General features: G+C 50.8%; 1 protein-coding gene across 3 annotated transcripts in view; it reads left to right on the forward strand.

Moving 5' to 3' along the window:
* Window positions 1-25373, forward strand: part of LOC119445378 (general transcription factor 3C polypeptide 3) — a 501836-nt gene that overhangs the window by 89801 nt on the left and 386662 nt on the right. For all 3 annotated transcript variants that reach the window (XM_049664501.1, XM_037709688.2, XM_049664502.1), the window contains exon 4: window positions 17822-17896. In XM_049664501.1, the coding sequence (XP_049520458.1) occupies window positions 17822-17896 (75 nt within the window). The remainder of the gene's footprint in view (window positions 1-17821; window positions 17897-25373) is intronic.

Below are 25373 nucleotides of genomic sequence, written 5' to 3' on the forward strand. Positions count from 1 at the left end.
CTATTCTGCTGTGTGAGTGAGTGAGTGAAATAACTTTATTGGCGTCCAGAGAAGACTCAGGGGACACCCCGCGCCACCCGGCTAGTCCCACGTAGGGACCGGCAAGCCGAGCTTGACGGCCCGATCGCGGGCACTCTGGACGGCCAGGGTTTGGTCGTTGAGTTCGGGGCTGCCCAAAAGCGCAGCCCACCTATCCTTGCTGAAGGCGGAGCAGATGGCTTCACACTCCCACAACACATGATTAAATGTTGCCGTTAGTCTACAGGCAGGGCAGTCCGTACTGGGATACCTTTCAGGGTATATAGCGTGAAGAACCGCAAGGTTAGGATACGCACGAGCTTGTAAAAGTCGAAGGGCCACCGCCTGCGCCCTGCATAAGGCAGGGTGCGGGAGGGGGAATACCCGTCTTGACAGATAATAATGCTTGGTGATCTCATTATACGTCATCAATGGTTCCCCGCGGGGTAGGGGGACTGCGGAGGCAGCGCGGTCAGTGAGTCCTCGCACAGCCTCGTGTGCACTCTCGTTAGGGTTAGAGGGAGAGCCCTCAGTCGACCCCAAGTGAGCGGGAAACCAAATGAGAGAATGCGGAGAGATACTTTTCAAGCTTTGAAGAATGCGAAGGGCCTGAGGGGAGACCATCCCGGTTTGGTAGGCCTTAATGGCCGCCTTATAATCACTATATATTACCTCTCTGCGACCATCGAGCACAGCCAGCGCGATCGCAACCTGTTCGGCTACTAATGGCTTCGAAGTGTGTACTGTAGCGCAGCAAGTGATCCTGGAATTAGAGTCAACGATGGAGACTGCGAACGCCTCTTGTTGGACATATGCCGCGGCATCCACGAAGCTTGCCTCAATGTGATTGTTACTGACATGTTCGAGTAGAGCTCTACCCCTGGCCCGACGTCTGCCGACGTTGTGTGCGGGGTGCATATTGCAGGGAATGGGCGCGATGTGTAGTTGAGATCTGATGTCGCTGGGAATCCGCACGGCGTCGGGGCAGTGGTCGACAGGGTAGAGGTTCATCTCATCGAGTATCTTGCGGCCCGCCGGGGTGCCGGATAGCCTGAGCAGCTGTGAACGCTCTTGCGCCTCTTATTTATTCGAGCGTGTTGTGCACTCCGAGCTTTAACAGGCATTCGGTGCGAGTGCTCACACGTAAGCCGAGGGCAAGCTTGAAGACCTTTCTGATGAGGGAATTTAACTTGTTCCTCTCTGCAACATGCCAACTATACATGGCTGCTGAGTATGAAAGGTGGCAGAGCACAAAAGCATGTATAATGCGGATGAGATTGTCCTCCTTGATTCCCCGGTGCCTGTTGGCGATCCTCCGGATGAGGCCGAGAGCACTCTCCGTTTTGGCGATGATCCTTCTGAGTGCGGCACCATTGGCACCGTTAGACTCGATATACATCCCCAATATTCGGAGCGAGTCCACTCTGGGCACCGGGGACGCGTCACCAGTGAAAAGCCATATTTCGCTTTCGGACGCCAGTTTCCAATCACGATGGCCACCACCTCTGGGTCTTTTCTTGTAGAGAAGTAGCTCAGACTTGGATGGAGAACATCTGAGCCCAGTGGGGTGTAAGAAGCGCTCAGTTGCATCGATGGCGCTCTGCATGGCGTCCTCAACTTGGCCGTCACTCCCGCCAGCGCACCAGATGGTGATGTCATCTGCGTAGATGGTATGGTTGATTCCTTGAATCTTGGCGAGCTCCTTGGAAAGCCCGATCATTGCGATGTTGAATAATGTTGGCGAGATGACTGAGCCCTGAGGCGTGCCGCGTGAACCGAGGGTGATTTCTTGCGAGAGGTATCCTTCGATCTTGAGCTTGGCAGTTCTCTGGCTAAGGAATGATCGGACGAAATCGTAGACCCTTTTTCCAAGCCCGAGGCCAGTAATAGTCTGGAGAACGAATTCGTGTGAGATATTGTCGAAAGCCTTCTCCAGGTCTATTCCAAGGATTGCTCTGGTATCTCTCGTGCTCCGGGCGATGATCTGATGCTTTATCAGATTCATGGCGTCCTGTGTCGAGAGGTCGGCTGTGAAACCAATCATATTGTGGGTGTATATGTCATTAGTCTCAAGGTTCACCGTGAGCTGGCTGAGCAGGGCATGCTCTGTGACTTTACCTACACAGGACGTCAAGGAAATTGGTCTCAAATTGTCGATTCCTGGTGCTTTACCGGGTTTGGGGATGAGGACCGTCAAGCCGTCTTCCACTGTGTGGGGACATGTCCACTGCGCCAGACTTCATTAATCCTTTCGGTGAGGAAGTCGATCGACTCATCATCGAGATTCTTGAGCATCTTTTTAGTCACGCCATCTGGGCCAGGGGCAGATTTGCTGTTCAGGGAGAAGAGGACCTGTCGGATCTCAACCGCAGTGAAATCCTGGTCCAACTCCGGCACATCACACCCCGTGTAGTCTGGGAACTGGGTGGGGGCAGAGCTATCGGCGACTGGTAGATACTTCTTTATGAGCCTGTCGACAATCAACTCGTCCGGGGTAGAGTCTGAAACGAGGTGGATGGCTTGCGCAAGGGTTCGTCTCTGGCTGGACCTGGTGCTGCCCTCATCGAGAAGGTGTTTGAGCAGACCCCAGCTCTTGCCGGATCTGAGCTGGCCCTCGACGGATTCGCAGAGCTCCTCCCATTGTTGTTTACACAGGTTCTTGCAGTGCTCTTCGATCTCCCTGTTGACGTCGGAAACCTTCTTGCAGAGCCTCCTGTTATGCTTCTGTCCCTTCCATCTCGTAAGGAGGGATTGCTTGGCTTCCAGCAGGTGGGCCAACCTGTTATCCATCTTGTCAACGTCGAGGTCAGTGATGACCTCCTTGGTCGCCGCTGCGGCATCATCCCTGATCCATTTGCACCAACTTTCTAAATCTGTCACGGCCGTCGGTGCACGCTCCGCTCTGATCTTGCGGAAAACGTCCCAGTCGATCATCTTGAATTTCCGCGTCCTACAGCGGGCAACCGTGAAGGAGACCTCGATGACGTAGTGGTCACTTCCAAGCCATGTTTACCCACTTCACTTCCCCGACGTTCTTGACAAAAGAGAGGTCTGAGGTAGTGTCCCGGCATGTGCAGTTGCCTCTCCTTGTGGGGAAATCCTTATCGGTATGAGTGTCAAGTCCGCTTCCATCGCAGTCTGCCACAGGTCGCGTCCCTTGGGCGTGTCATAGGTGTACCCCCACACCCTGTGTGGGGCGTTGAAATCCCCGACTACGACAAGGGGGTACCCACCGGCCAGGCTGACGGCCCTCTTGAGGAGAAACTCCGCTCTCGCTCTGTGGTAGCTGGGACTGCAGTATACGTTAAGGATAAAGAGGCTGTTTCTTCTGAGGCCCCTTCTGGATGGGTCCATGAGGATTTCGGTCATGACATACTCGATGCCATCACTAACTGTGCCGAGGTCGCGCGAGAGGCAATTGTACCTTTTGTTGACGAGGGTAGCAACTCCCCTACCTCCTGAATGTGATGATAATACCAGATAACCCGCGAATTTGATGGGGGTACTAGATACAACTCCCTGAATAGCGATGATTTTGGGTTTACTTGCGAGGGTTCATAAATATTGCTGCAGAAGTGGCTTCTTGTTGGGAAAACCTCCACAGTTCCATTGCCAGATGCTAAAGTTCTCGTCCGGACTATCCATGTCCAGGCTGAGGGGAGGGTTGAGCGGATAACGCTGCCCTCAGAATCGCGCCTTCCGTTGGTGGTGCTAGAACATTGCGTTGTACTGCAATCTGTGAAGGAGCCGGCCTGGCATCGACCTCTTCCAATTTGCTGATGCGCTCACTGAGTGCACCTAATCCCATTTTGGGGTGTGCTATAGCTGCCTGGACCTTTTCTAAGCTAGCCTGCATGCTGGCGACAGCATTATTGAATTCCGAGAGTAATTTTATAGTCTCATCTTCCTGTCTGTTCTCTACCGCTCGACGCTTGGGTGCGCTTGACCCGTGGGATGCCTCTGACGTATCCATGGTGACCGGGACAGGGACGGAGGCGGGTTGCGCCGGGGAGGGTGAAAGCGCGAGCTTCCTAATCTCCGCCATCTCCGCAGCTAGCCTGCTCATTTCTTGCTTAACCCACGCGTTTTCTTTCCTCAACTGCTCGTTATCTCGGCGCAACTTCTCGAGCTCGTTCGCGTGGTGCGAATCGCGACGCAGGTCGTCGCCTCTGGGGGCTTCACGTCCCCCTCGGATCATGTCGGCCCAGGAGAGCGTCGGCTTCTTGCTTTTAAGGGAGGTGGGCGTGCGGGACCGGGACCTGATCCGCCTCAACGTGTCGTGCCCCGGCTTGGAGCTGGAGCGAGGCCGAGAACCGGAGCGTCCCCAGGAACAGGTGCGTCCTCTGGACCTGGAGCGGGAGCTGGAACGTCCCCTGGAGGTGGAGTGGCCCCTAGATCCGGAACGGCCTCTCGAGCGGCTCCTGGAACGGGAGCGTCCTCTACGCTGAGCACCCAGGGTAGACGAAGCCTGGAACTCGTCCGCGCTGTCGGCACCGGCCATCTTAGCGCGCTCACTGCGACGACGACGCACAATGTATGGGATCTTGAACCTTTTAGCACATTCCTTACTAGCCGTGAGATGTTGGCCACCGCAGAGTTTACACTGAGGGGTACACTGATGCTGCTCATCGGGGATAGGGGCACCACAGCCACGGCAAATCGCGTCACCGGGAGTGGGACACACGTCGGCGCGATGACCGAGGCGGCCGCACGTTTAGCACACGTCGATTTGCTTGCGGTAGAGCGAGCACTGCATGAGCAACGGTTCATACCTGACAAAGTTCAGTACATGATGTCTATCGCACGCTACGATGACCGTGCCGGTTTGGGCTATTCTCTTGGCTGCTAAGGAGAGTGGATTATTGGTGTTGACAATCTTGGCATCGATGATGTCAGGGCCATCTTGAAGGGGGATGTTGCGGATCACCCCCTTGCACGTGGAGTTCGGGGTTGTGTCGTAGGCACTGAGCTCATGTACCTTGCCTGAGATGAGTATCTGCCTCATCTGGACGTAGCGACTCGCATTCTCACGCTTGGGAGTGCTGGCAACCGTAATATTTTGCTGTATATTGGGGCATAGAGTATCTTGGCATAGATCTTCCTGGCTGATGCCAGCGGCGGCGAGTATTGCGTCAGGTACCATAACCGCGCCAATCTTGGAGATAACCAGTCCACCTCGCGGCCTAATCACAATCTTGATATTATTTCGAGGAAGTGAGGACATCCTTCCCGCTCGTAACACCTTGGATTTTAGCGCAGCATCACCCGATTTGCCACAGCGCGCTCCCGGCTGCAGCGATGGCGCATTAGAGTCAGCCGTGCGCGTTTTGGCGCCAACTCTTCTAACCCCCGCGGACCGCCAACCTTGATCTTGGGTAACCTCTTCCGGGGAGATATCCTCCCCATCCATGTAATAGGGCATCTTGAGTAAGAAATTAAGCTTTCCGGGCCTCCAAAGGGCCGGCCGCAGGCAAAAGTAAGCCTAGCGTAAGCACGGTCTCCCGAGCCGCCCGATAGGGTTAGCGAGAGCGCCGCCCCTCAGGAGAAGAAAATGTCCATAAATAGGCGGATAATCACTCACTGTGGTCAAATATGGTATCGATAGAATCCTGATGTCTTCACGGATCTGAAGCGAACAACAGTTCGTGAGCACTCGGTGAAAAACACTAGAAAAATTGGCGGAAAGCGAGAGCCGATGCGAGCGGGACCATGGCTCGAGCGTCGTCTTCTTCGTCTCCCTATTCTGCTGTGTGACTGGTTTTTGCGTGTGCTGTTATTACCGTGACCAATTGGTGGAGGTGCTGGGTATCATCCTATGCCCTAATTTGACCTCCCGATGCTTCAAGTCCCTACCACCATTCCCACGATTCCAGAGGAAAACCGGCCGCTTCGCCACAGCCGCCACTTGCAAGGACTACGTCCTGAATACGGCCCATTGAGCCCAGTAAGAATGTGAATCACAGGGGCAAGTACGAGTCAGACGCAAGAGAGTGACACAGTTCAATCCACTTCTATCCCAAGTGTCGTCTATGCAGCGCGCGTTCCAAAGTAATTTCATGGTGATGTGTTCGAGGACGTGGAGGATTGGCTTGAACACTTCGACCGAGTCGCTAGTCAAAGAATGGGACGACTCTAAGAAACTGGGCTACGTATACTTTGCCCTTGAAGACTACGCTCGCACGTGGTTCGAGCATCATGAGGGCTTCATCACTAGTTGGCAAGAATTCCGACGACAGCTGCGTGAGACATACAGCAGCCCGCCCCGAAGGGAAAGAAAAGGCCGAACAGGCTATGCAGAGTCGGTTTCAGAAGCCAAATGAAAGCGTGACCATGTTTGTCGAGGACATGTCCCGCTTGTTCGGACGTGCTGACCCAGGTATGGCCGAGACAAAGAAAGTTCGCCTCTTAATGCGAGGGGTGAAAGAACAACTCTTCGCTGGACTCATGCCCAACCCTCCAGCTATCGTTGCTGCATGAGTTCATAACTGAAGTGACGACAATGGAGCGAGCGCTGCAGCAACGATCCCAACAGTACAATCGCCAAAGCACCGTCGCCGCCGTGTCATGTTTCACCTGCGGACATGATTGAGCAGCACTCTGAGAGCTTGTGCAAAGCGTTGTCCGTGAAGAGCTTGAGGAAGTTCGCAAAACTGCTTGTCAGCGGACTGTTACTGCGCTTGGTGACATCATTTGTGACGAAATCAGGACTGTGACCCAACCATTGGCACCAACGCGAGCGGAAGCCCCAGTCCTGACATATGCCGAAGCCAAGCCCTCAACCACCTACGGTACGATGTTTGCATTCCCCTGTTTCAGCTCTACCACGTCAATTTGCCGCTACAAATGTAAACTCGTATGAGTATGTAGGCCCGCGAGATATCGCACGGAAATCAAACGTGTGGCGCACCTCGGATAATCGGCCACTTTGCTACCACTGCGGCGAAGCGGACCATCTGTAACGTCAGTGCCCTTATCGGAGGATGGGGCCTTCAGGGATTTCACCCTAACGCGGGTTGACCAAGTAATGGTGAGAGCCTACGCTAGATTGAGCAGTTCCTGGCCTCTCAACAGCCCTGTTCTCCCGCACAAAGACGCCAATCATGTTCACCATTTCCTCCGCGCATCATCTCACCTAGCCGATACCCCACGTTTTCTGGTGTTCGCAACAGGTCTCCAAGTGCACGCCCACGTCAGCAAAACTGAGAACAATGACCTCCGGGGGTGGGGCCGCTGCTGATCGCCCTGACACACATCCTCCGACACGACAAGTTAACGACCAAGATTTATCTTCCGTGCCATCTTCCGATAACGACGCAGGACTTTCCGTCCATATTACCATAACCGCCAACAATTACCAGGTCATCGCCCTCCTTGATACCGGCGCCGACTTCTCTGTTATGAGTGGTAAATTGGTGACTACTCTCCCAAAGGTGACGACACCATGGAATGGACCCCAACTCCGTATTGCGGGTGGTCACCTCGTGATGCCGGTTGGGAGGTGCACTGCCCGAGTGCACATCTGCGGCTCTGTCTTCATCGGATCTTTCGTCATACTGTGGGAATGCTCCAGGCAGCTTATCTTAGGAATGGACTTTCTTAGAGAATATGGGCCATTATAAATGTTTGAGAGCTGTTGAGTTTCAACAACTCCAAGGGCAGTTTGGTCCTTGTCGCTCACTACGGTAACCAGTACACTGGAACGAGGTGGTATGGTCACGGAATCATCAGAGACACGCAACGCTATCTTGTGCAATTTGCATTCGTGCGAGCTTGCGTTACGTGTCCATCCTCTTCTCTTGTCAAGTATGCGTTGCCCGCGGCCTCCTCGAACTGACCAAACAGCCTGCTGAAATCCTAATCACGAACTTCAGTCGCGAATACCGACACTTCACGAGGCACGCTGTTGTCGTTTACTCTCGCGAGGATACAAGGCACTCTCGCGAGGATACAAGAAAAATACTACTGGCCTCGCCTCTCTGCTGACGTCGCCCATTACGTAAGGACATGCCGAGACTGTCAGCGACGCAAAACACCGCCGACAAGGCCAGCCGGGCTTCTACAGCCGATCGAGCCACCTCGCCGACCGTTCCAGCAGATCGGGATGGACTTACTGGGGCCTTTTCCGACGTCGACGTCCGGGAATAAATGGATCATCGTAGCTACGGACTACCTCACCCGCTACGCCGAAACAAAAGCTTTGCCCAAAGGCAGTGCCGCCGAGGTAGCCCGATTCTTCGTTGGGAACATCCTCCTGTGTCACGGTGCCCCGGAAGTCCTCATCACCGACAGAGGTACGGCCTTCACGGCTGAACTAACTCAAGCCATCCTGCGATACAGCCAGACAAGCCATCGCCGCACCACCGCCTACCACCCGCAGACGAATGGCCTCACCGAGCGCCTAAATAAGACCATCGCCGATATGCTGGCAATGTACGTCGACGTCGAACACAAGACGTGGGATGCTATCCTTCCGTACGTGACCTGCGCATACAACACGGCCGTGCAAGAAACGACACACATGGCGCCGTTCAACCTGGTCTACGGAAGGAACCCGGCAACGACGCTTGACGCCATGCTACCGGACGTCGCTGACGAAGAAAATCTCGACGTTGCCACCTATTTGCAGCGTGCCGAAGAAGGTCGACAGCTCGCCCGCCTGCGCATCAAGAACCAGCAGAGAACCGACAGCCGACACTACAATCTTCGACGACGCTACGTCGAGTACCAGCCCGGAGACCGTGTTTGGGTCTGGACTCCGATACGCCGACGAGGACTTAGCGAGAAACTCTTACGTCGCTATTTCGGACCATATAAGATCATCCGACGTATTGGCGCACTGGACTATGAGGTCGTGCCAGACGGCATTTCGCAATCACAGCGGCGCCGCGCACGACCTGAAGTAATCCATGTGGTGCGTCTTAAGCCTTTCTACGCCCGCTGACGAACTTAGGTACTTTGTTACTTTCCTTTTTTTTCTTTATTACGCGTGGCTTTGTTTTCGCTTTCACATTTGTTGGTAGCATCGGGACGATGCTTTTTAAGGGGAGGGTATTGACACGCATACATGTTTATCTTTCACCGGTGGCCGCTTTCCACCGGCTAACAAATGTTAAACGTTATCGCTCGGCGCAGGACGCGCCTGTATCGGAAGTTTCTAGAACGTTATCGATGCTTCTTTCCATTGCCTGTTTTCACCGACACTTATGTTATCTGATTGCATGACTGACGCGAATTGTCTAGAACTTTCTGGAAGACACGCGGGCATCAGGGATTAATCTAGAACCTTCGATGACTCAGGTATAAAAGCCGACGCGTTTCGCCGCTGATCAGATTTTCGACGATCGCCGACTGTGTTCGCCGCTATCGTTGTGCTTTGAGTGTACCTTGCTTTTGTGGGCACAGGTACGCCCAATAAACAACCAGTTTCGTCGTTGATCTACGTGACAATACGGAGTAATGATAGTAGCTTTATCAGCTGTATAAACTTGGACATGCAGCAGCACCGGCAACACGCAGAACTGTTGTCGACACCGTCGGCGTTTTGCTCGCGTTCGCACAAAATACGTGCGGCGTTGGTGACTGTTGCCGGAGCCTCTGATATAAAAAGCATCAATTGCGATAGCAAATTTGTAGAGAGCTATATGGAGTAAATGATAGTAGCTTTATCAGCTGTATAAACTTGGACATGCAGCAGCACTGGCAACACGCAGAACTAATGTCGACGCCGTCGGCGTTTTGCCCGCGTTCGCACAAAATGCGTGCGGCGTTGCTGACTGGTGCCGGAGCCTCTGATATAAATAGGCACTTGGTGCCGCAGCTAAAAGTCACCTCCCTTCCCTCCCCTCCACCCCCACCGCCCCCCCCCCCACCGCTTTTAGCGTGTCGGAAGAAGGCGCGTTTGCTCTACATATATGGTGATTGTAAAGGAGGAAAGAGACGCCTACTTCTGCAGCCCTTAAGGAAGCACGGCGCAGAATGCGCGTTTGTTTTCCGCCGTGGGTTCACTCCCCGTGAAACAGCGCGTCCCTCGCGCCCTTTCACTCGCACATACAGCGTTCGGCGGCGCGCGGCGACGATTTCATCTCCATTGACGTCATACGGGGCCTCACGGCGACGGCGACGACGACGGCAGAAATCTGCTTTGGAGTGTCCATATAACTGCTATCGCAATAAAAGGCATTTGCCTAAAATCCGGTCTCTAGTGATGACCCTCAGCGGCACTGTTCATCGTCGGGCAACAGCTTATCATCCACAGACGAATGACCTAACCAAACAGCTCGACAAGACCATCGCTGACATGCTTTCAATGTATGTCGACGTGGATCACAAGAACTGGGACAGCGTGCTGCCTTTCGTAACCTTCGCCTATACTACCGCCGTTCAAGAAACCACAGGATTTACTCCTTTCCACTTGCTTCACGGTCGCGAGGTTACCACAATGTTACCGTATTTACTCGAATCTAGGCCGACTCCGATTCTAAGCCAACTCCATAAAAGTTTGTGGGCATTGAGGGTTGCGCCGGCATGATTGCGCGGGCTTCGCCTGCTCTGCCATCCCTCGCCATCGTTCCCCGCTGGCCTCCTTCTCCGCCCGCGCCGCCTAACCGGTTCCCGCGGTGGCGCTGCGCACGCGGCGGTTGGCGGTGAGGGCGGGGCGCTGACGTCACTACGCGGCCGGTTGTCGGCTGCTAGCGGCGGAGCGTGCCTCGGGACTTCTCTCCGGGACCAGCGCACGGTACGTTCATGCTTTTCTCTCGTCCGCCGACACCTTTGTGACTAGGACTGGAGCTCGCGCACGGTGCCTTTGCCCGTGCGGGGAGCGCGTACTTTATGCTGATCCTTTCCCGACGCTAAGCCGACGAGCGGTGCCATTAGTGCTCGCGCGAGGTCGTACCCCGCCGAGCCGCACTTGCCGAAAGCCTAAGCCGAAGGGTATTTATTGCCCGTGCTCTCGTGAGTTGACCCATTGGTTATCGCCAGAGAAAGTAGTATAGCCGCCGGGACTTTTCCTAGCGGCGTGTCCCAGCTTGAGCCTGTGCTCTCGCCGCGACGTGCTATAGACGCCTGTTATTGTATTTTCGCCCTTTGGCTCCCCTCCGTGCGGGCGTTTGTGCACTGCTGGTGCCGACGGTTTCAGCAAACGGTTTCCGTCAACTCAAGGCTTTACTGTGTTTTTGCTGTGCGTCGCTTGGTAGCCCCTTGCGGCCTCTGAGCTCGCGCGCGAGCGGTGCTGGAGGCGACGGCTGACGCGGCCCTGTGGCTCGCTAAGCTCGAACCCGCGGTGGTTGGTCTCCTGTGAGACACCAAGAACCCACAAGTTCAAAGCCAGAAAAAAAAAAAAAAAACTTACCGTGAATGTAGGCCGAACAAAAAAGCGAGGACAGCATTCGCAAAATGAAACAGCATTTATTAAATGTGAACATGCTGAGCTCATTCTACGTCACCATTGCTGCTAGCCTCGTCGCTATCTTCCATCTTCAAACAGTGCACTATTTTCAGTGCCATCAAGCGCATTAGAGATGCTGCACTTTTTTAAGGAGCGCATGTTCAATGTTCCTGTGCCATCCTCGTTGCGGCGCACGCAAAAAGCGTCTCCCGTGGCCCCCTCCAACGACGGAAGTTTTTCTTATCGATGCCAAAGTCCCGCCTGGCTTGAACGTTTGAGAATGCCTCTACGGCACGCACACCTATCGTATTTACTCGATTCTAATGCGCCTTCGATTGTAACGCGCACCCGTTTTCTGTGACGACAAAAAAGTCCTTTACAGTACCGCGCACCTCATGCTTTCAAACAGAAACACAACTTTCTGTCATTTGGAAAAACAGATTTCCTCCCGATGCACTAAAGTTGCATTGAATAAAAAAAGTCGCAGTTTCATCGAATGCGTTAGCAAATTAGTAGACCGCTATATGAAGTAAGGATAGCTTGCACTGACGTCAGTGAAAGGAATTCTAGGATATGCGTCCGCCATGCATATGAACCGCTTACTCTCCCACAGTCGTGGCAAGCCCCGCAAGACGTGTTTTCACCATGGTCATGTGCAGGATATTTGGTTGTTCCAACCGCAGTGACACCCGCGGGAGGAAAAAAACCGGCTAACAGCAACTTCTTTTCATTACCGAAGGATCGTGGAGAACCAGTGCGAGTGCACGAAAGCGTTGAGCATGAAGCGGTGCAGCTGTAGAGCATTAAACGTACCAACTTAGACATCGAGAACCGCAACCTGCGAGTCTGCGGCGCACACTTAATTGCAGATAAATAATTCCTTTCAGCTTTGACAGCGTGATAACGGCGATATATAACGAAGGTTAGATTTGTAACTTTGTTCATGTTGCGTTTTTAGGTAAGCCAGCTAAACTGTTCGACGAGACGGACCCTGACTGGGCTCCGTCGCTTCTCGTCGGCCACAGCGCCATGAACACGGATCCCTTACGGCACCAACACCTCGAAAAACAACGCGCCAAAAGTGGCAACTGGACGCCGAAAAGCGGGAAGCCGAATTGCAGGAACGGCGTGTCGAGGCCGACGGGGCAGCGACAGGGATCCAGCCGTGTGCCGATCGGCCCCTCTCGCCGCACCCGACTGGAGAAACCGACCAGTTGAGAGACCTTGAAAGTGAAAAAAAAAAAACCTCTGCGCTTACCTCTCCAAGTAGGAGCACTTTGTCTTCTCTGAGCCTCCTCGCCGACAAGCTCTTCACCCAACCATTCCCAGGCGCAGTGTGTACGGATCGACGTTCTCGCACAGTTGATCTACACGCGCAGATCCAATCAACTGTGTGAAGTAGTCCTCGCAAAAGGGCCGTGCAGTTGGAAATGCTGGCATGTCCACGGAAAAGACGAATAGAAGCCTGTCACTACACAGAGAAAATAACTGCTCGACGGATTCTAGCAGCGCGCGCACGTCAGACTAGCGACAAGCGGTTCGCAAGCATGGCGGCCGCGGCAGCGAGCCCGTGGATGTGACGTCACGTGCAAGCTATGTCAAACATTCGCTTACTAAATAAATTAACAAGCATGGTGTCGCGCGCACAAGCAAACATTAACACATCTCGCTCGTTGACCGTGGAAACGAACTGTCATAACGTTCGAGTGACAAAGCGCGGCGAGACCTTCGTGCTATCATGCCTCTCGTTTCAACGCAACCTATCAGCTGCGAAAACACGGCACGCGGCGGACTTTCGCCGCCCCAGATTGCTTTCAAGATAGGGCCAATGCGATCGTATCGCTGAAGTGGATCGTTGCAGGCTTCGGTTCACTGAAACCGTTCCGCATTGCTTTGCTGGTGAAAATCCTCTTCTGTTTGCGCCGTCCTGCATGCAAGTTTCGGATTCTCCGAACGCCCATGATACGGTCCGATTTCTGTCCGTCTCCGCACACATGAACACTTTACTTATAAATGCGGCATAATTATGAACTAGATACTTCATGCTGATAGAGCAGACGCAGAGAACGTGAAGACAGACGGTAGACTATTGCCTAAGCACGTGTACTGCAGCACACGGAGGAAGCTACGGTAGCTAGGCTAGAAAGTAGCTAGGCTCGATGCGCGTGGAGGTGGCCATTTTGAAATGCCGACGGCTATATGGTAACGCAGACGTAAGGTCGTGTTAAAAGTGCGCGTTAGATTCGAGTAAATACGGTATTCGTTAGAAAGCGGCACTATAGTGGCATCACCTGTTTGGTGCCATTACGTTAATGCCATGCCGTGTGTCAATGCTACACCCTAGAGTTTCTCACTATATTACCTAGAGGGAAAACTGGCGCTGCTGCGCTGTGGTATCCATGGGAATGCCGGTATATTGTGACTTCGGATTGGCGTCGTTCTTGGAGAGCTAAGAAAGCCTTGAAAACGCGCCTGGCTACCACCGTTATGTCTGTCACAGTGATTCATTTCCTGCTAAAACAGCACGTAAGAAAGTGCTTTAGCTTTATTATTACACAGAAACATGTCTTGTTTAATTTTGAAGACTTACTATTGGATGCACAATTATATGAAACATAAAAAGTATCAGCTTCCCGCTAAAGTTGGAGGGCAGACGACAAGATTATTGCTCGCTTTGGAACAACTTGTCTGTTCTTGCTTTTCTTCGCTTGATTCTGCATTGTAGGTGAGTAAACTTTATTGAGAAATGTAATATGGGTGAATGAAAGCCTTTTATGTAGATTTTACTTTAAGAACGCATTATTTGTGTAGCCATATCCACGTTTTAGACGAAGCTTCGTTCAACACCAGCCAACACAAGCCTCGCAGACACATATCCCGTCATTCCCATGAGGGCACGGATGCCCTTTAAGAAACCCACCTAGACGGTGGCGCCAGTTTACCCTCTAGGTGTTATAGTGAGAAACTATGTGCTACACCATACCAATACGACACAGGTCAAAGTGGCGACGTCCCTCGTGTGCTTCAGTTGGCTACTGGCACGGCTAGTAGCGGCTGCGATACTGATTTTTCTAGATGGTGCTAAATGCACCATATTTATCAGTTTCAGCTAAAAACTGGCGCGTTTTTTAAAATCCTCGAATCTAAGCCGACCCTAGAGTTTTGTATATGATTATTTGAAAAAAAACTATCGGCCTAGATTCGAATACATACGGCAGACAAAGTAATGCTTTTGCCTGACGCCTTCACATCTACCACAGTGAATGCTGCCCAATATGCTCAGTGTGCCAAGGAAGCTCGTCAGCTAGCTCGCATGCGCATTTGCTCTCAGTAACACTACTATGCTCACAGGTACAATCTCCGCCACAGAGAAATTACCTACCACCCCGGAGACAAAGTATGGATCTGGAGTCTGCCAGCGTGGGAGGTTGGAGAAACTTCTCCGACGTTATTTCAGGCCTTACCGGGTTCTTCAATGCCTCAATGACGTCAACTACACAGTTGTTCCAGAGAGCACCATGCGCAGCTCCCGCTGTACACCACAACCGGACATCGTCCACATGGCTAGGATGAAGCCATATTACGCACGCTGACCACCTACCTTCCCTACTTCGAAAGCATCGAGCCAATTCTTTTCAAGGGGTGGAATAATGACACGTTAATTCAGTACATTTCCGTGTGTTGTGCAGTTCTAGTTTGCTTGAGCTTTATTTTGCGCGCCACAGAGGATTCGATACGAAGACGAAGAAGAAGACGTGCTGCTCGATCGGAGCTGTTCTGCTGTGTGACCGGTTGTTACGTGTGCTGTTATTACCGCGACAATATCATCACCATTTTGATCGATAAGTTGGTTGGCGCAAAGTTGTTTTAATAAATAATTTTTAATTATCTGTTATGACTGTGATGCACCAGTTTAGATAAATTTCAACCATTGTTTTTTTCCATTCTGGAGCTGAATCCCAACTCGGTCGAAATGTCGAAGTCATAATGTGAACAAAATTGAAGAGGGACTGAGTGAGACGCGGTCAGGTTACCAATGAATGCATGCACAAAAATTACTTTATTTTAACTGTGCAGGATTTTTCCCATGCCTAAATGGCTTCCTACTATAGGATACCAATGGCGAATAGCACCGGTGCGCACACGGGTGGTGTTCCATCCATTCATTGTAGCCCCAAGGTGCCTCGGTGTGCATGGGTGCCATCTGCCGACTTCACCATAAAACAAGCTTAGCACTACAACACCCAAACGAGAGTGCTTCCACCCGCTGTGCTGAGATATTACATTTATTGACGTGCTTTACTGCAAAAAAGAACTGTGCACTACAATGAAAACGTATGCCGAAGAGCACCATTTTTCTCTGAGCTTGACATACTCAAATTTAACCAGCTGTTTCAACTAAAGCTTGCTCTGTACACGCAGGTGGAAATTCTACGTTACCAGTATTAGTATTAATTGGTCTTTTCTCCCGGACAACACACAACACCATCTTAGGCACAACCGATTTAGAACACCGATATTCAGAGCTAGCTATGAAACTCCACCTCCTTACTTACTGTAAAACACCGAGCAAGTGCCCCCCCTGCTCAAGAGATAGCTCAACCAAAATATGAGGGAGAGGGGGCCTTTCTCGATTCCGCACCAATGTTGTTAAACCGTGACACTGAGGCAGCTAAAGGTGATGGTGGCCTCTAAAAGTATGCAATCTAGCCCGTACTGTTCTGACAAAGCTGATTTCTGAAGACTGTTTGTTTCCAATCTTTATTTTTTTATTCACTGTCAAAACCAGAGAAAAAATTTTGAGAATCTGACACGAAAATGAGGTCAATGCTTTTGTCTCTCAGTTCGTTGCGGTTGAGCTGAGGGACAAAACCCGTTGAGCGCGTTTGTGATGCCACAGCTCTTGAACGAGCCCATGCCTCAGCCACAAAGTCCAGCATTTCCTGCTATAATGGCTTCCGTAGGTTTCCTTTCGGTGTTTTCTTGCCGTTCTGTATTAAGAGCCTCCCAGGTCCTCCGAAGGGTGGACCTGGTTGTTCCAGTAGATGTGGACAGGTTGAAGAAGGCTGATAGTACTCAAAGGCAAAAATGAAAAAACTTTTTTGGGGACCGGCAGCAAAAAAGGGAGGGCAGGGCACTTATTGTATGGAAATGTGAGAATTGTAAAATATTACACGAGGGGGGGAACAGAGCTGACTTCCATTAATTCGACTCCGGTTAATTCAAATTTTTTGTTAATCCGATCCAAACTGAAGATCCTGGCCTTCTCTGGGAACTTGACCAGTGAGCACACATTAGCCATGTGGTAAGCCAATAGCAGCCCCTTTAGTAGAAGCACCTGTCCTGGCGGAGCTTCAAGTAACAGCGAGTGTGTTGACACACGTCATGTCTTATCGAAAACGTCCATTTTCGACCTCCTGTCCTAGGAAGATTTTCCAGCAGTAACTGTAGCTCGCAATGTGCGATTACGGTATTTACCCGATTCTAACACAAGCCTTTTTCTTTTTTTTGACAAGATTGGGCTGACAGTTGCTTGCGGGGTGCAATCAAATATCAAACCGCCTAACCACCCATAACAGATCCGGATGTATTGTGGCGAAGCTGACTAAACAAGGTGTGGCAAAGCTGACTTAAGGAAAACCGGCCGCCATTGTGCAACACATGACCGTTGCCCATTTTTCCTGCTAAGAAATTGGGTACGCATTAAATTTATAATTTGTTTAGGAGGTTTAATGTAATTTCTACATTAGTTTTCTACTCTAGACACATAAAAAGTGGGCGTGCATTCGATTCGGGGGCATGCTAGAATGGGGCAAGACGTTGCCAGATAAGTTAGCGGTGTTTGTTTGGCACTTTTTCTGCAGCTTGTTTAATTAAACCGGATTATTCGATCATTTTTGTTCGTCCCGTCGCAGTTGAATCAACGGAAGTTTCCTAAACAAAAATCCCAATATTCCAATCCCATGATTCACCAGTGCAGGTCGAAATATGTCCTCAAGAAAAAAAGTTTAGGATTATGTCTTGTTTTGTTCTATAGAATAACACTGTTTGGGCAGCATGTGGTCATGTTACAGTCTTTACTATGTTTTCAGGTATTGTATAAGGTACTTTATGATTTCCTAATGCTGTTGTTTGTCAGAATTATTGCCGTCTGTTTCACATTGCTGAGAATGGTTCGTGTCTTAATTGTATATGAGCCTAATTTCTTGTCTTTCTCGAGTTTCCATGTGTATTGATCTTTAATTTTCTTGATGTGCTCGTCTACATTGGGCTTGTTGCTTTCCGTCTCTGAGGGTAAGAGGGCCTTCATCGGGCACTTGTTCATCCCAGACAGTGTATGCCTGAATAAACAATCTGTAAAAAAAAGAAAGACTTGCCCCATTGTTGCTGTCTTGCATTGCTGTGGTGTCATTGCAGGGGAGATCAGCTTTGCAGAGTTCACTGACCGTATGGACTCTTCCTTGACACCAAAGGAAGAACACTGCGAACAAGGTGAGTCTGTTGCCGTCGGGATAAAAGTCTGTGCTCGATAAAAGGATCGCCGCTCCCTCTCAGTGGGTCTGGCAGCACGGCAACGATGCGGTCACCTTACGTTCAGCATCTGCTTTTCTGGCAGGTAAACAACAAACTGCTCTTTGTTTGCTAAGCGCACCAGTTACGCTGCCCTCGTTGTGCTGCCGGACCCACGCAGCTTCTTGCTCACTGTGAAACAGTGTACGCACATTTTGTTAAAACTACTACTTCTCGCCGGTGACATCGAAGAAAATCCCGGTCCTAGCGTTCGTTCCGCTGCTACGCAAACGTCGGGGGATATTATGTCTGCTCTTGACGAAATTCGCTCAGGACAGACCTCTTTGCTAAATGAAATGAAATCGATTCGCACTAAGTTATCGCAAAATGACAAGGTGTTTGAAAGTATAAGAAAAAGACTGGACAAGATTGAGGAGGACTGTTCATGCATTGCTGCGATGAAAACAAAATTAGATACCACCCACGACCTTACAATGCGTAACGCCGCTGATATTGCAAATCTGGCAGCACGAATAGACGACGCTGAAAATAGGTCGCGTCGTAGCAACCTAGTGTTTTTTGGGTTGCCAGATATAAGACGTGAAACGTGGGATCAATCTGAAAGCCTAATCATACAGCACTGCAGCTCAAACCTGAATCTTGATATCCACCAGTCAAGTGATATAGAGCGCGCCCACCGGCTCGGAAAATTCGAACAAAGTAAAAACAGACCTATCATTGTGATGCTCGCCAACTTCAAAGCAAAACAACGTATTCTTTCGAATGCAAAAAAACTAAGAGGATCAGGCTTCAGAATATCCGAAGACTACTGCTGCAACACCCGTGATGCCCGCAAAAACCTCGTAGAGTATGGCAAATCCCAAGGGAAAGCTTTTAAGCTTCGTCACGACAAGCTGATTATAGATAATAGGAGCTACGTATTTGATCACTCCAACAACAGGGTCATCCCATATAAAACATAGCTACCTCGCAATGCCTCCGGAAATACGTGTGACCCTTTCCAATTTCTTTACACAAACATTAGAAGCATTCTTCCAAAACGTGATTCACTTCAATACCTTGTCGAAACCACTGAATCCAAAATTATTGCTCTTACCGAAACATGGCTAAATTCATCTGTTGATGATTCTGAACTGTTATGCACTTTCCCCGATTTTGATATATTTAGTCGCGACCGAGGCGGTAGGGTGGGGCGGTGGTGTTATGCTGGCTACCCACCGTAATCTTAACTGCTCATTAATCAACATAGCTACGCCAATCGAAGCCTTATTCCTGGTTTGTAAAACTTCATATCCACCTGTTATATTAGGTGTATGCTATCGCCTTCCTGACGCTGAACCGTCCTTTATTGTTTCGCTACACGAATTACTTTGCTCTATAACTTCCACACACCGTAACACTTCCATCATTTTATATGGCGATTTCAACTTTCCCTCCATAAACTGGCTTGATATGTTATCTTCTTTATCAAGGAATAACGAAGAATGTGAATTTTTGAACATGTGCCTCACATTTGGTCTTACACAGCTAATCTTGGAACCAACGAGACTTACTGATAAAAGCGCGCACATACTAGATCTTTTGTTGACGTCACACCCTGATAATGTCTCGTCACTAACAATTCTACCTGGGTTGAGTGATCACGTAATAGTTCATGGTTCCATTCATTGCAAACTATTACACCCTAAAAAAGAAAAGAAACTATTAACACTGTACGATAAAGGAGATTATGGCAGCATGAATAGAGACCTAGCTGAGTTCTGCACTTGGTTCCTAGTTGATTTTCTGGATAGATCAGTTGAGACAAACTGGCTGTTGTTCAAAAACAAAATGCGTGACCTAATTAATAGATACATACCAACCATTTATGTTACAGAGCGCGTATCGTCCCCTTGGTTCAATAACAACTTAAAACGTCTCAACAACAAAAAGAAGAGACATTTTCGAGCTGCCAAAAATACTAACAATGCATGCGCTTGGGCAAGATACCACGAGGCTGAAAAAAACATTTCAGCGCTTTGCAGCGGAAGCTAAGCAATATTTCCTTTCTACTACAATCCTACAATGTTGTGTAATAATCCCAAAGCCTTTCTGGAAAACAATTAAACCAGCCCACCATAAAACTGTTTCCTTATGCGACGATCACAATAACCCTCTTCCTGAAGCAGTGGTTCCTGATGTACTTAATGAAACTTTTTCTTCTGTATTCACTCTCGAACCGAATGATGAACTGCCCAATTTTCCTGAATTTAGTTTCCCCACTGTGCCCGATATACAAGTCAGCCCTCATGGCATCAGCAAACTAATTGACAATCTCGAATTGTCATCTTCTGCAGGCATCGACGGAATTAACTCCAAAATGTTAAAAAATATAAAGCATAGTACAAGTGTCATCCTGTCTCACATTTTCCAACAGTCCCTGTCGTTAGGAGTGGTGCCACAGGACTGGAAAGTGGGCAAGATTATCCCAGTCCCAAAGAAAGGTACTTTGTCATCACATAACAGCTATCGACCCATCTCATTAATGTGTGTGGCTTCAATATTAATGGAGCACGTCATTTATTCGCATGTTACCAAATTTCTAATCTCTGTTGACTTCTTTCACCCACAGCAACATGGTTTTCAAAAAGGTTTTTCTTGTGAGACCCAGCTTGCATTATTTACTCATGACATCAGCTCAAGCATTGATCGCAATATTCCCATAGACGCCCTGTTCCTCGACTTCGAAAAAGCCTTTGACAAGGTACCACATACTATTCCTTAAGCTCTCACACCTAAATCTTAACCCCTTTCTCTTCGACTGGCTTTGTGACTTCCTACAAAACAGGCAACAGTTTGTCTGTATTAATGGGCATACTTCCTCATTAGCGCCTGTTATATCCGGAGTTCTTCAAGGCACCGTCCTCGGACCATTGCTTTTTTTAATCTTCATCAATGATCTACCGACAAACATCTCCTCCTGTATTCGCCTTTTCGCAGACGATTGTGTCCTTTACCGTCCTATCCTGAGCTTCCATGATAACATTTCCCTTCAAAACGATTTACTAACTGTTGAAAACTGGTGTAGAACTTGGTTAATGTGTTTAAATATCAGGAAGACTTCACAGATCTCATTCCACCGCCGAGCTTCCTACCAAGCACATAGGTACGTCATTTTTGGCTCCGAATTATCTTTAGCTTCATCGTATGTAATGCCCTGTTAAGGGTCCTTAAGGGTTAATAAATGATGATGATGATGATAAGTACATCGGTATCACAGTGACTAATGATCTCAGCTGGTCACATCATATAGCAAGTATAACAAATGAAGCTAACCGTGTCCTTGGCTATGTCCGGCATAACCTTAAGTTTACCCCTCCTCACGTAAAATTGCTAACGTACCAAATGTTTATTCGTCCCAAGTTTGATGTTACGGTATTCCAGTCCTTATACCTTTCAGAGAACGTGACAAGCATGTGCTTGATGTTACGATTGACTCGTTCAGTGGGGTTCGACTGAGCATGGTAGGTTGTCGTTTTCTTGTGCTTAATGCCAAGTGTGGCGCATGAGTCAACGAACACCTTTGCAGTGAAGTAGGACGCATTGTCTGTTATCAACTGCTCCGGAAAACCAAACCTGGTGAAAACCTCCATCAACTTATCCATGATCACTCGTGCCATCAGTTTTCGTAGGGGGAAAAGTTCTACCCATTTACTGAAGGGATCCGTGACCACCAGCAAGAATTTGTTCCTGCTCGGTGTTGTGGGATACGGTCCCATGACGTCACACGCCGCGATTTGCCAGGGAGTCTGGCTGTCGATGGACTGCATGAAGCGGGGCGGTCATCCGCCTCGGGGCTTCACGCTTTAGCACACTTGACACGAGCGGGCGTAATGAATCATGTCCCGTTTCATGCCAAGCCAGGTAGCGAAGTGACACAACTTAATGGAAGTCTTGGTTCCGCTCGCGTGCCCAGCGATGCACGAGTCATGAAAGTAGCGTAGCAGTGCTCCTCTCAACGCGCGCGGTATCACCCCCTTAAACGCCTCACTTGTGTCGTTCTCGGTGGGAATATACCTCAGCAGGATGCTGTCGGAATTCAGCAGATAGGAAACCAGCGCGCTCACAGCATTACCAGCTGTTCCTGAGCGCTCCGCACCGACAGCAATACCAGCTGCCTCCATGTGCACGGTGGCCGCGCCGCCCGGCACCCGGAGCCCGTCGAGCACTTTTCTACAAAATGGATCCTTCTGCTGAGCCTCGAACAGCTCCTTGCTGCTGAAAACAACTCCTGTGGAACCGACAACATCTACGTGGTTCACGCTCTCGCCCAGGATCGACGGTTGTTCCACGTCTATTACTCGGGCTATGGCCAGGGTTTCTCCCTCGCCTCGGACTGGCGCTCGCGAAAGTGTGTCAGCTGCAGCATTGCTTTTTCCTTGCGGTAGTGCACGGTGAAGTCGTGACGCTGCAGCAGCAGTGCCCAACGCGCCAGGCGGCCACATGGCTCGCTCAAGCGCCTCAACCAAGTGAGAGCCATGTGGTCAGTCTTTATCGCGAATGCTACTCTGTCAACATAATAGTCGAACTTTCACAGAGCGAAAACTATTGCGAGACACTCCTTCTCTGTCACCGAGTAGTTGCTGTCTGCCGGCATCAACGAACGGCTCGTGAACGCAACCGGTCGGAGAATGCCTCCGTGCTCCTGTAGCAAAATTGCACCTAGACCCAGGGTGCTTGCGTCTGTTTGAATCACAAACTCCCTATTCAAGTCGGGCAGCTGCAACCCAGCCGTGTCAGCGCGCACCTTCGTGAGGCCGCGCAGTGCCGCCTCTTGCTCTTGACCCCAAGTCCAACGCTCGTCTTTCCTCATGAGCTTCGTTAAAGGCGCTTGCACTGCCGTGCAGTCTGGAATGAATTGGCGATAAATGTTCACCAATCCCAGAAAGCGTGTCAGTTCGCCGATATCTTCCGGCGACGGGTACCTCAGTATAGCCTCAAGCTTATCCTCACTCGGCAGAATGCGGCCGTTGTCTAGCGTGAATCCCAACAGCGTTATTCTGTTCGCAGCTATCTGAGCTTTACTCGGGTTCAGCGTGATACCCGCGGACCTCAGCCTGTCTAGGACGTCTCTCAAGTGGCGCAAGTGCTCGTCGAACGTTTTCGAATAAACCACTATGCATGTCGTCGAGATATGCGAGAGCATGTTGCCACTTCGCATCTCCTAGAACTCGGTCCATCAACCTCTGGTAAATAGCGGGAGCTCCGACAAAGCCAAAAGACAATCTTTTGAACTGAAAGAGCCTGCGGTGACAAGTGAAAGCCGTTTTCTCTTTGTCACGCTCGTCCATTTCGACCTGAAAATATCCACGACGAGCATTGAGCGTTGTAAAGTACTTCGCCCCGCCTAGGTTAGATACCAGAGAGGAAATGGAGGGTAGAGGGTACGCATCCTTCTTCGTAACCTCATTCAGCCTGCGGTAGTCTACACAAAGGCGATAAGTATCGTCCTTCTTCAGGAGTAGAACTACCAGGAAGCCCCATAGGCTGTTCCACCTTTCTACAACGCCCATGTGGATGAGTTCGTCTAAGGCGCTGTCAAGTGCTTTCCGCTTAGTCAAGCTTATCGGCCGAGGATTACATTTCCACGGCGCAGTGTCACCCGTGTCTATCCTGTGCCTGACTAGCGTAGTGCGGCCCGGACGGTCCGTGAAAATCGCGTCGTATTCGTACAACAGCGATGACATTCATGCCCTTTCTCTCTCCGGCAGGCTGTTGACCTCTGCGCTGCCCCTTGCAACAGCGCAGCACAATGTTGTGCCACCGTCTCTCCGTTGCTTTCACCGCCTTCACCGATTACTGTTCGCTCGCTCGGCTGTAGCTCGGTGTGGCCCGCTCGTGCCACGCCCGTAGACTGGCGTGTCTCCGCTGGCACGGTCGCTTTTGCGAAACGCTTCAAAGCACCCGTTCCATTCTCTCATTAACCTTCGCTGCCAATGTCTATCAAAATACCCGACTTGGCGAGAAAGTCTCGACCTAAAATAACAGGCACTGACAGACCGGGAAGATGTACGAGGCGTTGTCGCCTGACGCGTCTCTCCCAACGAATAGCTAGTCTAGCTGCACTGCTCGATTGTGCTGTGCCGGAAGCAAGGCGGAAAGTAATGTCACTATCTCTTAAGCGGATATTGTTCTCGCAGAGATGCTGCAACACCTCGTCACCAGATAAAGAAGCGCTTGCCCCAGTATCCAATAATGCGGCAAACGGCGCCTGCGAGTCCGCGATAAGCCAAAGGCGCTAGTTAATCGAAAACACTGGTTGTGTTCGAGATCGCCGCTGGGACCTAGGTGGATCACCGGCGGCCTCGCCCGTTTCCCGAACCACCTGCTCGACCTTGGCCCGGCGTGCTTGCGCAGTCACGGGCGATGTGCCCCAGTCCGCCGCACTGTAGCAACAGCCACCGAAACCTCGGTGGCGTGGGCGCCCATCGCTCCAATCTGGTGGGCCGTAGCTTCCACTCTCGGCATGTGCCGCTCCTATGGTCTCGCATTAGTCGCAAGTTCCTGCTGCGGGCACACTCCATGCCGCTTTATGCTGTGCTATTTTCAGCGCGTAGGCATACGGGTCCAAGGCGCATCTGATAATTCCCAACCACGCAGGACCTGCTCGTCGGCGAACAATGCCGACGCGTCGACCCTAAGGGAATGTGAAGCGATCCCGCCGCCGTTCCACGCGTAGCGAGGTTCGAGTGACAGCGCGGTGTGTGGAGGCGGACGGTATGCTCGTGCAGCGAGGATGTCCTCTTGGATGCGCTTTGCTTCGGCGGCGAGCTCGTCTAGGTCTTTGAACCTACATCCCCTGAAGTATGCCGCGAAAGTCGGGTGCGCTTGCCGTGTGACGCGCTCGACTTTCTCGGCGTCGGTGGCGAGAGGGCTCACGAGACGATAAAGTTCGTCCATCGCTCGAACATACTCTAGCAGGGACTCGTCCGGATGCTGGGTACGCAACTCCAACTCTCTCCTCAAACGCCACTCGTAGTTGGCCGGAAGAAATTCCTCGCGGAACTCTTCTACCGTGCGGGCTCTGTGTCCGGCCAGTCGGAACCAACGAGCCGCCTGTTCAGTCAGTGAAGCAGGGAGCACGCGCGCGAGAGGTTCGGCGTCTGAAAGCCCTGTTGCTTGCTGATAATACTGCAGACGGTCGAGGTACTCGTTTGCACTAGTGCGAACGTGGTACCCACTATAGGTAGGCATGTCTACCTTAATTCGTGGTCGCTCGCACTGCGGCGTGGCCTGCATTGTGTTCTGCAGGGCGCCGGCTAAGCTCTGCATGACTTGCAGCACATTCTGCAGCATTATTTCGCTCGACGGAATACTATCGAACGAAGGTTCAGACGCATCCGCAGCTTGCGTCGAACTATTTAGAGGCATATGTGCCTTTGTGTCCGCGGGGCGAAGC

Source organism: Dermacentor silvarum, chromosome 3 (genome assembly GCF_013339745.2).
Source record: "Dermacentor silvarum isolate Dsil-2018 chromosome 3, BIME_Dsil_1.4, whole genome shotgun sequence".
Lineage (NCBI taxonomy): Eukaryota > Metazoa > Arthropoda > Arachnida > Ixodida > Ixodidae > Dermacentor > Dermacentor silvarum.